We start from the raw sequence: 13,373 nt of genomic DNA, 5'->3' as shown, positions 1-13,373 counted from the left end.
GACATGATAGCAATCTTCCAATATTTGAGGGGCTGCCACAGAGAGGAAGGGGTCAAGCTATTTTCTAAAGCACCTGTAGGCCAGATAAGGAATAATGGATGGAAACTGAACAAGGAGGGATTCAACCTGGAAATAATGAGAAACTTTCTGACAGTGAGAACAATCAACCAATAGAATAGCTTGCCCTCGGAAGTTGTGGGAACGTAATCACTTGACACTTTCAAGAAGAGGTTGGACTGCCATTTATCAGAAATGGTGTACGGTCTACCGCTTGGGTGGGGGTTTGGACTAGATGACCTATAAGGTCCCTTCCAACTCTGATTATGTTATCTGTTAACTTTGTCGCTTGTATTCTTACGATATATATTGACTCTTTCTTAGTATGATTTGATTGCTTGTGGTACCCTATGACTATTATTAAGTGTTGTACCTTATGATTCTTGACTCTTAATGAATATCTTTTATGTACACTGAGACCTCTGTGCCAGAGACAAATTCCTTGTGTGTCCAATCACTCTTGGCCAATAAAGAATTCTGTTCTATTGCCTATTCTATTCTATTCTATTCTATTCTATTCTATTCTATTCTATTCTATTCTATTCTATTCCTGTTCAAATGGTAGACACAGAACTAGGACAAGACCAAGCCTGTGACTTTAATTTTAATACATTTTAGTACATCTCCAGAAGATGGTAGAATACAGGAAGGCCTGGAGGAACATCCATGGGGTTGCGATGGGTGGGACATGACTTCAAAACTAACAAAATAATAATAATGGAAAAAGTGCAAGTGAAAGAAACAATGATAAGATGGGCTAAAAACTTTGGTTATTCAATAGAATTAGATAAATGGCAGAAATTGTGGAGTAGAAATTGTAAACTAACAATGTCAATGGCCTATAAGGAAAACTTATACAAAATGTTTTATAGGTGGCACTTACCACCAGAGAGATGTTTAAAAATTTATCAGCTAAAGGTTGGAAGTGTAATCAGATACCAGGTTCATATTATCATACATGGTGGACATGTCCAAAGGCAAAAAAATAGTGGACTAAAATACATACTTGGTTAAATAAATTATAAAGCAACATATACAGTAGATTTGAAAAAAGGAAATATTCCTGCTGGGTATATTACCAGAACAATGTAATAAAGGGAATAGATACTTAATTTTTCATGTAGTAATGGCAGCAAGAATAGTGTTTGCACAACAATGGAAAAACGCTGAGGTCCCAATAGATGAAATTGTAATAAAAAAATATTAGAATGTGCTGAGTTGGATCAATTGATACTTAAGATAAAAGAAAAGGAACAAACATAATATTTTTTAACAGGGTTTATTTTACCAATGGTTAACTATTACCGTAGAAACAGGTTAGAAACTAAACAGAATTTTTAAAGATAATAAAAATTTGTATTGAAAATTTTGCAAGATGGATAAACTAATTGTATGATTTCTCTGTGATTAATATTGATATGTTTATTAAGATTACTAGTATGATCATGGTTATTGTTATATCTTTACTTAAAATTAATTGTGCCCAGCCAACACACTGCTCAGACAGACATGGATTTTTTTATGTTTTTCAAAGAAAAGGGTATCAATAAAACATATATTAAAACAAACAAAAAATAACTGAAACTTTTCCCACAATCTGGACCAGGGGTGTCAAACTCAAGGTCCTTGGGCTGGATCCGGCCTGCAAGGTAGTTAGATCTGGCCCGCAGGTCTATCCTGGAAACATCAAAGGCCGGGCGCTGATCTGCCACCCCCGGCAGCCATTAAGGCTGGACTGCGGCCAGCTTTAGATATGTCCTGCCTTAGCACTGGGCCACTCATATGGTTTCTCTCCTGTGTGAGTCTTCTGGTGGTTCACCAGATTGCAGTTCTGACTGAAATCTTTCCCAAAATTTGAACACTCTTATGGCTTCTCTCCAGTATGAGTGCACTGGTGTTTCACCAAGGCAGAACTGTACCTGAAACCTTTCCCACAATCAGGACATTCAAAAGGTTTTTCTCCTGTGTGAGTTCTCTGGTGATACACCAAGGAGGATTTCTGACTGAAACTTTTCCCACAATCAGGACATTCAAAGGGTTTCTCTCCTGTGTGAGTCCTCTGGTGTATTATTAAGTGGGAATTCGTACTAAAGCTTTTCCCACATTCAGGACATTCAAAGGGTTTCTCTCCTGTGTGATTCCTCTGGTGTTTCACCAGGCTGGAATTGTGACTGAAACTTTTCCCACAAATAGCACATTCAAAGGGTTTCTCTCCTGTGTGAGTCCTCTGATGGCTCACTAGGTGAGAATTCCGACTAAATTGTTTCCCACAACCAGAACATTCAAAGGGTTTCTCCCCTGTGTGAGTTTTCTGGTGTTTCACCAGGCTGGAATTTTGATTGAAACTTTTCTCACAATCAGGACATTCAAAGGGTTTCTCGACTATATGAGTCCTGTGGTGATTCACCAAGGAAGATTTCTGGCTGAAACATTTCCCACACTCTAGACACTTGTACGGTTTCTCCCCTGTGTGAATCCTCTGGTGGTTCACCAAGTTGGAATACAAACTGAAATGTTTCCCACAATCAGGACACTCACATGGTTTCTCTTCTGTGTGAGTCCTCTGGTGTTTCACCAGGGTAGAACGATAACCAAAACTCTTCCCACAATCTGGACACTTGTATGGTTTCTCTCCGGTGTGTGACCTCTGGTGTATCACTAGGTGGAAATTCTGACTGAAGTTTTTCCCACAATCAGGACATTCAAAAGGTTTTTCTCCTGTGTGAGATCTCTGGTGATATCTCAAGGAGGATTTCTCACTGAAAAGCTTCCCACAATCAGAACATTCAAAGGGTTTCTCTCCTGTATGAGTCCTCAGGTGATTCACAAGGTTGGAACTCTGACTGAAACATTTCCCACACTCTAGACACTTGTACGGTTTCTCCCCTGTGTGAATCCTCTGGTGGTTCACCAGGTTAAAATGGTAACGGAAACTTTTCCCACAATCTGGACATTCAAAGGGTTTCTCTCCTGTGTGAGTCCTGTTGTGTATCACAAGGTGGGAATTCTGACTGAAACATTTCCCACACTCTAGACACTCATACGGTTTTTCTCCTGTGTGAGTCCTCTGGTGTCTCATGAGAATAGAATGGAAACTGAAAGTTTTCCCACAATCAGGACATTCAAAGGGTTTCTCTCCTGTGTGAGTTCTCTGTTGTTTCACGAAGCTGCAATTTTGACTGAAACTTTTCCCAGAATCAGGACATTCAAAGGCTTTCTCTCCTGTGTGAGTCCTGTGGTGTTTCACCAGGGAGGAATACTGACTGAAACATTTCCCACACTCTAGACACTTGTACGGTTTCTCACCTGTGTGAATCCTCTGGTGGTTCACCATGTTGGAATACCAACTGAAATGTTTCCCACAATCAGGACACTCATATGGTTTCTCTCCTGTGTGAGTCCTCTGGTGTTTTACCAGGTTAGAACGATAACCAAAACTTTTCCCACAATCTGGACACTCATATGGTTTCTCTCCGGTGTGAGTCCTCTGATGTACCACAAAGTTGCCATGCTTGCTAAAGCATTTACCACATTGGGAGCAGTTGTAGGGCATTTCTCCTAAGAGTATCCTTCTATGAATCACATTTGCTTTGCAATGTTGCTTGTTGTCCAGTGTGCTGATATTGGCATCATCCTTATCTATAAGATTAAAATGAAAGTGTAAGTTTTAATGTTTATAAAACGGACGCAGAAGATGTCAATAAAAGTAATACAGGTAATACTTGAGGTACGACAGGCCATTCAAAGTACATTCAAAGTAACAACACGTGCCCCCCCAATGCTAAATACAAATCTGCTTGAAAGTTGAAATTTTGCAGCCCCCCCCCCCCCCAATGATCGACTGCAGAGATGCTGCAGCACAAATTTCCCTCCCATCTTGCCCGGTCAATCCTCAGTCCTCAGAGGCCCTTGCTTTGCCAATATACTGGGTTCTATGCATTCTTCCTCAACCCCACTCCCCCATCATCATTCCCTTACTTAATTTTTCACGAGATGAAGAAGTCAACTGTACTGTTCCGGGTTGAGCCCTCCTCGCTGACAGACCGTAGATCGTGACTGTTTGTGGCTATGGTCCATGCTCTTTCGTTGGAGAGCCCTGATCACTGCGATTAGGGGCTGAAGCTGCCTTGGAGGGGCGGTGGAGTAAGGGGAAGCCGCCAGCCAGGTTGAGAGGAGCCGCATCTCCCCTTCTGGGCTTGGTCTTTATCCCCCCTAAGACGACTGAAGCAGTGGTCCAAAATGGCCACCCCAAAGAGGACTCAGCTGGATTAAGATTTGTGCAGGAGTGAAGAAAGAGGTGGATAACATCGGAGCCGGGACAATTGGGCGAAACAACCAAACAAAAAGTACCCCAGGATTAAGGTAACACTGAACTTTTAAGAAAAGAAAAGTGAGCGGCAAAAATACAAAGGGACAGGAAAAAAAATAAGAAAATAATTTTGATAGCTAAGCGGGGCTTCGAACCGGGAAAGGAAGAAGCCGGAATTAAAGACTTAATTAAATTGGATTAAAATATCTTGGCAATAAATAGGCATAAAATAAAGCTGGACTTAAGATTGTCAAAAAATAATAATAATAAAATTTACAAATTGGAGACTGGATTGCTCTGGAATATTGAGGTTCGAAAAACCCTAAATAATAAAATAGGGGGAAAAGGTGAAGACTTTGTATAATGGAGAGTGCCATCTTCTGGATAAAAGCTTAAATTCAAACAAAAGGGAAATCGTCCTGTTTCTGTATGAACTTGTGTCGATATAATGTTAAAGAAATATTGAAACAAAGTAAGAATCTTAGACAGTGAAAGTTGAACCAGAACAAAGAAAGAAGCAAGGAAAGACTGACTGCGGGACTTATTGATGTTTTTGGTATAGACCCTGGGTTGGAACAATTGAGAACTTTAGAAAACTTGAAATAGAAAGAAGGAAAGTAAAAGTGTTTTTTGTGGACTTTAACGATTATAAAATATAAGAGTGTGTAATGATATCTCTTCAGGAATTAAAAATGGAACTTAAAAATATGAGAGAATTACAGGAAAGAGGCGAATCACTTTGTTCTGTGTTAGAAGAAATGGAAATGGCGATTGAAGAACAAAAAGAAAGAACTTCAGAGGAGAAGGAGTCGGCTCAAGGAGAAGCCATCTTAAATAGACAATTAACACAAAGAACACTACAAAGACAAGGGGAAAGAAGGAAGGCTAAAAAGTTGAGATTTAAGAAGGTAATCAAAAAGGGGAATACCTATGAAATCAGGAGAGATAGAAAGGTGCAGCAGAAAAGTGGAAAGGAAGATATCAAGAAAGAGTGGGATATAAACTGGAATGAGAAAAGATACGGGAAAAAGAGGGGAAGGAGAGGCAGTAAGAAACAGGTGCAGGAAATAAAGAAACACGGAAATAGTAAAATGATGAAAAGAAATGGTTTTTTTTTAGAGATAATGGTTGATGAATTAAAAAGGGGATTCTGCGGGGTGACAAGGGGTAACAAGAATATATTTGCAATTAAAAAATACTTACAAAATAGGGTAATATATATATTATTAAAGGAGGGATAGATACTGATAATTCTTATTAGATGAATATACATTTTTATTTTTATCTTTAACAGAAAAATTAAGGTTTATTGAAGAAATTGTAATAATTGAAATGAATGTGAAGATGTTCAAAAATGAGGTCAATATCAGTAACCAGGAATTAAATAGTCAATTTTTCCCTTTTACCTTTTTTAAAATTAGAAATAAAATTATGGGGGGGAAATATATTGTGGAATCCAAATGAAAAGATGTAATGATTATTATTGTAACTACTTAAAAATAAAGGTTCATTGGGAATTAAGATGAGGGAATAAAAGTATATTTTAACCATTGAGGTGTCACACTCAAAGCAGTAAAAGGGGGGAAACCTAAGTTTGTTTCTTTTTCTCTTGTGTTAAAACTTGTATTAATCTAGAATTTATAGAATGTGTGATGAAAAGAAAATATGACAGATTAAATAACTGTTTAAATTAATAAGATAATACAGACTATTAAAAGGAAGGAGATACATTGATAACCTTTTTTTAATTAGGCAAACATATATTATTTTTGTTCTTAAAACAAATATTAAAGGATTATATTTGAAATAATTGCAATGAAATGAAAGGATGTTTGGATTGAGATTAATGTAAGAGATTAGGATTAATTTTCTTGTTTTTCTCTTTTCTGAAAATTTGGAATGGAAAAGGTAATAATAAAGTATGCATATATGAATGTATAATTATTGTCATATTTGTATGTAAAAATGATGATCTGGAAATATGTTGTCCACTAAAAAGAGCCTTTTGTTTTTATGTGAAAAATTGAATAAAACTTTAAAAAAAAAAAGTCAACTGGGCTACATGGCATAATCAAGAAGAAGAAATATGATCTCTTTTGTTTCCATGGCAATCCTTTCACCCCTAGTAGTGATTTACCCTGGCTGGGAAGGAAAGGATTCCCATGGAAGATGAGATTTCTTCTGTGCTCAACCAGTGTAAGACTAGCATAAAGCTAGCACTGGAGGCGCTAACAAGAAAGCACGTCTATTTGGCTTCCATTGCAATAATTTCCTTTCCAGCCAGTATAAGTTCCTACGATTTCTCCTTAATTCCACCGGCACTAATTTTACACTGGCAGCGCTACAAAGGTATCGTAGTGGTTTACCCTGGCTGTGGAGGAGAGGATTGGCACGGCAACAAAGGAGATCGGATTTCTTCTCTGCTATATCAGCGCTAGCTTTACATTAGTCTTATGCTGGCAGAGTAAACAAGAAACCCCATCACTTTTGTTTCTATGCCAATCCTTTACTCTCTAACCTGGGTACTATACTTTACCTTTTTACCACTGCCAGCATAAAACTAGCACTAGTGGAGCTAAGAAGTAGCTCGTAGTAGTTTTTGCTGGCTGGGGCAAAGGGATTGCCATGCGAGAGATTAGATTTCTTCTTCTTGATTGTGCAACAAAGTCCACTGAGGGAGTGGCCTCCTCTACTCTGACTTCTGAGGTCATCAAAATGTAAGTAAGCGAAGGGTGATGGGTTGGAGTGTGGAGGAGGCCCATGGGGCTTTGGGGAAACCAAGGGGCAGGAGGCAGAGCATGGGATATCCTAGAGGGGAGGGGGGAGGCCTTCTGGGAGTGCCTGTGTCCTCAATAGGCCCCTCTCGGTTCCTCCCATCCCTGAGTCACCCCGTGCTCTAATGACCCACATAATGGTTTATTGGGACAAGGAAGGTTGTCAGTTAGGTGATTCATTTAATGTCGTCCTCAACTTCCAACAAGAATTGGCAGGATCCATTAATGTCATCAGTTGAGAACTACCTATTTTTAGTAGGTTCCGCTATATAAAACCAAACAACTCAAAGAGGGCAAACTTTGATTTTCACATAGCTGCATATCTGGAAGCACTGGGGACAGATTATCCAGTTGCAGAGAGAATTACAAGCACACACACCTACAAATGTATATATGTCAAAAATCCACGTTTTCATGTCCCAAAAGGGTTACAGTCAAACCTTCTGAGCTAAATTTAAGAGATGTGGGGGCTTTAACTGATGAAATGATGCCTAAAGCCTCTGCAAAATTTGAAGCACCAGTGATGCCCATGGAAGGACTCAGCTCCCAATAAGGGCAGAAAACACTGTCCAGAACCCCTCGGGTGACCTCCCCATGCGAGTAGTCCTCACTTACTGACTGCATTTGGGACCGGCGTCTGTGTCACTAAGCAGCCCGAACATGAAGCATGATTGTCACATGAAAGTGCCAACTAACATCTGTTCCTCTGCAGGTGTTAGAAAAACCACTGCGGGTTGTTAAAGGCAATTTCGCGTGGCTGCGACTCGCACCTTCCAGCCAGGATCCCCACTGACTTTGCCTACGAAAAACTAGCCGGGAAGGTCACAAATGGGGACCACGAGGGTGGGATGTTGCGACCCTCATAGACGTGCATTGGCTGGCAGCGTCCGAACCAAACGGCCCAATTTGCTCCCGGCCCCTCCTCCCACCTGCCCTCAACTCACCTGACAGCCGATGCTTCAACACTTGGAAGAGCACAAAAGATGCCCTGCAAGCCGCCTAGAGGAAGGTCCTCTCTAGGCTTCTCTTCTTCCTCCATCCTTTCTAGCAATAGAGCACTCGGTGATTTTAACTCCTTTAAGATCAACCACAGATGCCGCTCCTGTATTCACGGCTTTGTAGGCGCAGAAGTTGCCCGTCTGACCGCCACCTCGCGACAGGAGGCGGTAAAACACGCTGGTGCCGCCTCTGCAAGATGTTGTCACCGATTAAATGCTATCAATTTGTTTTAGACTCCTAGCAGCCACCAGCCTATTTTTGCAACTGAGCCAAGTGAAATGTGAAGCTTGTGGAGATTAGCTGCATGCTGAGCCCTAAATGTTTATGAAGTTCTTACAGAATAAGAAGGGACCAATTCTATCCCTCTGTTACTGCAGCCCAGCACTGCCTTGGCTCTTTCAGCAGCTGCCACACACTGCTGGCTCATATTTAAGTGATTAGAATCCACTAGGATTTAAAGATCCCTCCTGCAGTTACTGCTATTGAGAACAACTGCCAAAAAATAGGTTGTAGAATTGGGTACGTTGTGTGGTGACCCATTAATGACCATTATTACTTACGACCAGAATTCCAGCCACTCACAAGTTCATTTAGTGACCGTTCAGAGTTACGACTACATTGAAAAATGACTTATGAACATTTTTTCACACTTACAACCTTGCTAGCATCCCTATGAACATTGATCAAAATCCAGATACTTGGCATCTGGTTCATACTTATGACCGTTGCTGTGTCCCAAAGTCAGTTGGTCCCCTGTTGCAACCATTTGATGAGCAAAAGCAATGGGAAGCCAGATTCACTTAACCATATTACTAAATTATCGACTACAATGATTCCCTCTGGCAAGAAAGCTTACAAGATGGGATATAATTCACCTAGCAAATGTGTCACTTAACAACAAAAATTTGGGGGGCAATCATTGTCTTAATTCGAGGGCTGCCTGTAATTTTTCCTGGTGGAAAAAGACTGGATTTTCCCTCAGCAAGATTCTCTTCTGACGCACCTGACAAGGTTTGGGGATTGTGCATCTGCACATAAACCAAGGATTGTTGTGCATCACCCTTAAAGACAGGCAACAGGAAGATTTCACACTCCAGAAAGAAGAAATCTGAAGAAATAGAACGCTTTAGAGTTGGCATCTGTGGAATTTGGCAGTTTTCCTTATATTGGCCAAAGGGGGGAACAACCATAAAGATGGAGGGTTTTGTTTTCCTCGCCCCACCCAGAAATACTGTTTTTTAATATATTATTTTGACAAAGGGAAATAATTCCAGCGTAGGATGCCTTCAATTGATCAGCAGAAAAAAAAACCAGCCTCCTAAAGCTTGAAATCAACAGGGATCCATCCACGTCAAAATCCTGAAGCATGCCTGGGAATCAGATCCTCTACCCACCTTCGGTTTGTGAGCATAATTCACAACATGCAACATTTTTTCATATTACAGGTAATCCTCCCCTTATGACCACAATTGAGCCCATAATTTCGGTCGTAAGTCATCATGGTCATAAAGCAAGTTATCATATGTCCAGACCCGATTTTATGACTTTTGTGGCAGTCCGTAAGTAAACCTTGTGGTTGTTAAACAAACCCATTGTTTGCTATGGGCACATCTTGCCAGAAGTAAACATCAATGACCAGGAAAAATGTCATAAATTGGGGTCACAATGATAAGGTGCTGTTAACGGCTGTAAATGTGAGCCAGTTGTTGAACACCCAAAACGCAGTCATGTCATCATGATGGGGATGATGGAACTTTGAATTCGCGTCTCAAGTGGCTTTTGGAGGGTCCGTTGTAACGTCAAATGGTCAAAAGCACCCAGTCGTTACGTTAATTTAATATGACCGCTCTTTTATGTTAAAGGAATTCATCTCCGGGTTTTTCGAAACATTTTTGTCTACTCGCTGTCTCCATCCATGGGGACCTCAACTATAGGTACGGTGGATTACAGATTACAGGTAGCTTAACAACCGTAGTGAGTTAGAAACAACCATATGTATGGGGATCTCGCCACCGAGCAAGAGTTGAGACAAAGGTTTTACATCACCTTTTTATTATTAAATGCATCTATTAATAAACTTATTCACTACTCATCATGAAGTTTGGGGCAGTTATAAGTATCTTGCCTTGCCATAATATTCACAGCAACACGGACAATACCCCTTTCTCCTTGTAAAAAGTTACTGACAGTTCTTACATGATGCATTTTTAAAAATGAAACATTTTCACTGTACATTCCTTTTCTCACATTGCCACCACCAAGGGGGATGCCACAAATATGCCAGCATCTTAGTGTTGCTATCATCAAGAGCACACAGGAGTTGCTAATCCATCTGGAGACCCTGTGATCACAACCTTTTCTCCTCAACTCAATATTGAGGTCTCCATCAGCTTGATCTGCACGGCAGAACAGTTTTTACATGTGAAATTTTACATTGCTTTTTTACCTAGGCCTTCGGCATACTACCCACACACCCTTCACCTCTCACACCTGTTGAAGATCTCCCAAAGTCACCCGTCATTTTCAATGAACCCACAATTTCTTAATGTGGTCTGACGGGTTAAGACACAAAAAAAGCGGTTTCTCCCTCACTGTCCCACATGACATTATCTTAGAAGCAGCCTCCATTTTGGCTCTGAAGTTGGTGTGGCAAAATGGCAGGTGCTTCCACAGGTCAACTCCATGGCTCAGGGACAAATCACGGGTACATTAAAAATAACAGCTGCTTCCGGGACATTGTCATGCGGGACAGTGCTGTACGTGTTCCCGCATCCTTCCCCAACATGAGGTTCAGAGATCTTCAAAAGATACGGAGGAGGAGAGGGTGTGAGGCCTGGAGGGGTCAAGGCTAAGGACTGCAGGGAGCCAGCGGGAGAGGAAAAAAGCCTGTGGGGATCCTGTGGCAGAGGGAGAGGCCTGGCGAGTCCTATTTGGGAAAGCCTGGGGGACACTGCATGGGAGTAACAGGCTTAAGGGGACTCTGTCAGGGAAGGATCCAAGGGTTGGGGTAGAGGAGGCCTTTGGAAGGCAAGTGAGACCCTGCATCCTGCCTCCAAGAGTTTTCCCCAAACCTGAGGTAACCAGTGTTCTGCTTCATAACTCGCACTCATTTAACTAATTCAATAAGAGCAGGTTAATTAAGGAAAGCAGGATCTCAATCTCTAAAGGGGCCTGCCAGGATCTAACTGGCAGGCCCCATTACAGTTGTATCCCGAGAACTACTTATATGTTGGCTAGGGAATTCTGGGGCTCAACATCCAGAGTACACCAAGATAGAAGGCTGAAATGTGGAAATATCATAATCCATGTACAAAACACACCACCCAAAAGTCTCTTTGCAGTAATTTCACAAGTTCTGCAAAAGGAAATATCCAGAAACATCTGCTGATAACCAAAAAGTTAGCTTTTAACAGCCTACCATTTTCCATCTTTATCTCTCTCCACCAACTCTTGAGATGTGTTGACTAAAAAGAATCAGGGCAGAATTCTGTACATTCATTTCCCAAATAAGAGATCAGAAATGAAATTCAAGCCTTCTCTAAACTCAACTTTTGCCTCATGTGCATTAGCTTGTATGCAATAAGAGGTGATTTGCTTCTGAAAGACTATAGACTGGACATTTGTGTATTTGTGCCCTTGTGTATAAAGTACATGGCTGATAATGTTAGGTCAAATATGGAAATCATTCCCACAATCTGGATACTTTTATGATTTCTTTCCTGTATGTGTCCTCTGGTGTTTCACAAGCCCAGAAGCATAACTGAAAGTTTTCCCACACTCTGGACATTCAAATGGTTTCTCTCCTGTGTGAGTCCTCTGGTGTATCAGCAGGTGTGAATTCTGACTGAAACTTTTTCCACATTCAGGACATTCAAAGGGTTTCTCTCCTGTGTGAGACCTCTGATGTATCACCAGGCTGGAATTTTGACTGAAACTTTTCCCACAATCAGGACATTCAAAGGGTTTCTCTCCTGTGTGAGTCCTGTGGTGTTTCACCAGGTAAGAATACTGACTGAAACATTTCCCACACTCTAGACACTTGTACGGTTTCTCCCCCGTGTGAATCCTCTGGTGGTTTACCAAGTTGGAATACAAACTGAAACATTTCCCACAATCTGGACACTCATATGGTTTCTCTCCTGTGTGAGTCCTCTGGTGTTTTACCAGGGTAGAACGATAACCAAAACCTTTCCCACAATCTGGACACTTGTAAGGTTTCTCTCCTGTGTGTGTCCTCTGGTGTATCAGTAGGTTGACATTCTGACTGAAGTTTTTCCCACAATCAGGACATTCAAAAGGTTTATCTCCTGTGTGAGTTGTCTGGTGAGACACCAAGGAGGATTTCTGACTGAAACTTTTCCCACAATCAGGACATTCAAAGGGTTTCTCTCCTGTGTGAGTCCTGTGGTGTTTCACCAGGGAGGAATACTGATTGAAACATTTCCCACACTCTAGACACTTGTACGGTTTCTCCCCTGTGTGAATCCTCTGGTGGTTCACCAGGTTAATATGGGAACGGAAACTTTTCCCACAATCTGGACACTCGAATGGTTTCTCTCCTGTGTGAATCCTGTTGTGTATCACTAGGTGGGAATTCTGATTGGAAACGTTTCCCACAATCGACACTGAAAAGGTTTTTCTCCTGTGTGAGTCCTTTGGTGCTTCACCAGAGTAGAATTCTGACTGAAACGCTTCCACAATCAGGGCAGTCAAAGCATTTCTCTCCTGTGTGAATCCTCTGGTGGCTAATGAGATGGCAACTCTGACTGAAATTTTTCCCACATTCAGGACATTTAAAGGGTTTCTCTCCTGTGTGACTTCTCTGGTGTATCACAAAGTTGCCATGCTTGATAAAGAATTTACCACATTGGGAGCAGTTGTCGGGCATCTTCCTATGTGGATCCTTCTATGAATCACAAGGGAGCTATTCTGAGCAAAGCGTTTGCCACATTCAGAGTATTTATTTGGCTGTTCTCCAGTGTGAATGCTCTTGTGATTTGAACTCTGTGCTTTTCCCACAATAGCCACAAAGTGTGCGGCTTTCTGAATGAAATGGAAAATATCTTTTATTCCTGCTTCAATTTGCTTTGCTTTTCAATGTTGCTTGTTTTCCAGTGTACTGATATTGGCATCATCCTTGTCTATAAGATTAAAATGAAAGTATACGTTTTAATGTTTATAAAATGGATGCAGATGTCAATAAAAGCAGTTCAGGTAATCCTTGAGGTACGACA

General features: G+C 41.0%; 1 protein-coding gene across 1 annotated transcript; it reads right to left on the bottom strand.

The window, feature by feature from the left end:
- Nucleotides 1-1,320: 1,320 nt before the first annotated feature.
- LOC113431569 (uncharacterized) lies at nucleotides 1,321-12,969 on the bottom strand (the record flags this gene model as incomplete). The annotated part of the gene is given in 4 exon segments (XM_087954115.1): nucleotides 1,321-3,696; nucleotides 9,143-9,200; nucleotides 10,848-10,994; nucleotides 11,848-12,969. Coding segments are annotated over 4 exon segments (3,219 nt in total), but the record flags the coding sequence as incomplete, so codon positions are not given.
- Nucleotides 12,970-13,373: the final 404 nt, after the last annotated feature.

Source organism: Notechis scutatus, chromosome 2, assembly GCF_049901735.1.
Source record: "Notechis scutatus isolate UNSWTSFEM ecotype Mainland chromosome 2, rNotScu1.2, whole genome shotgun sequence".
Lineage (NCBI taxonomy): Eukaryota > Metazoa > Chordata > Lepidosauria > Squamata > Elapidae > Notechis > Notechis scutatus.
This window is presented reverse-complemented; position numbering and strand designations above follow the sequence as displayed.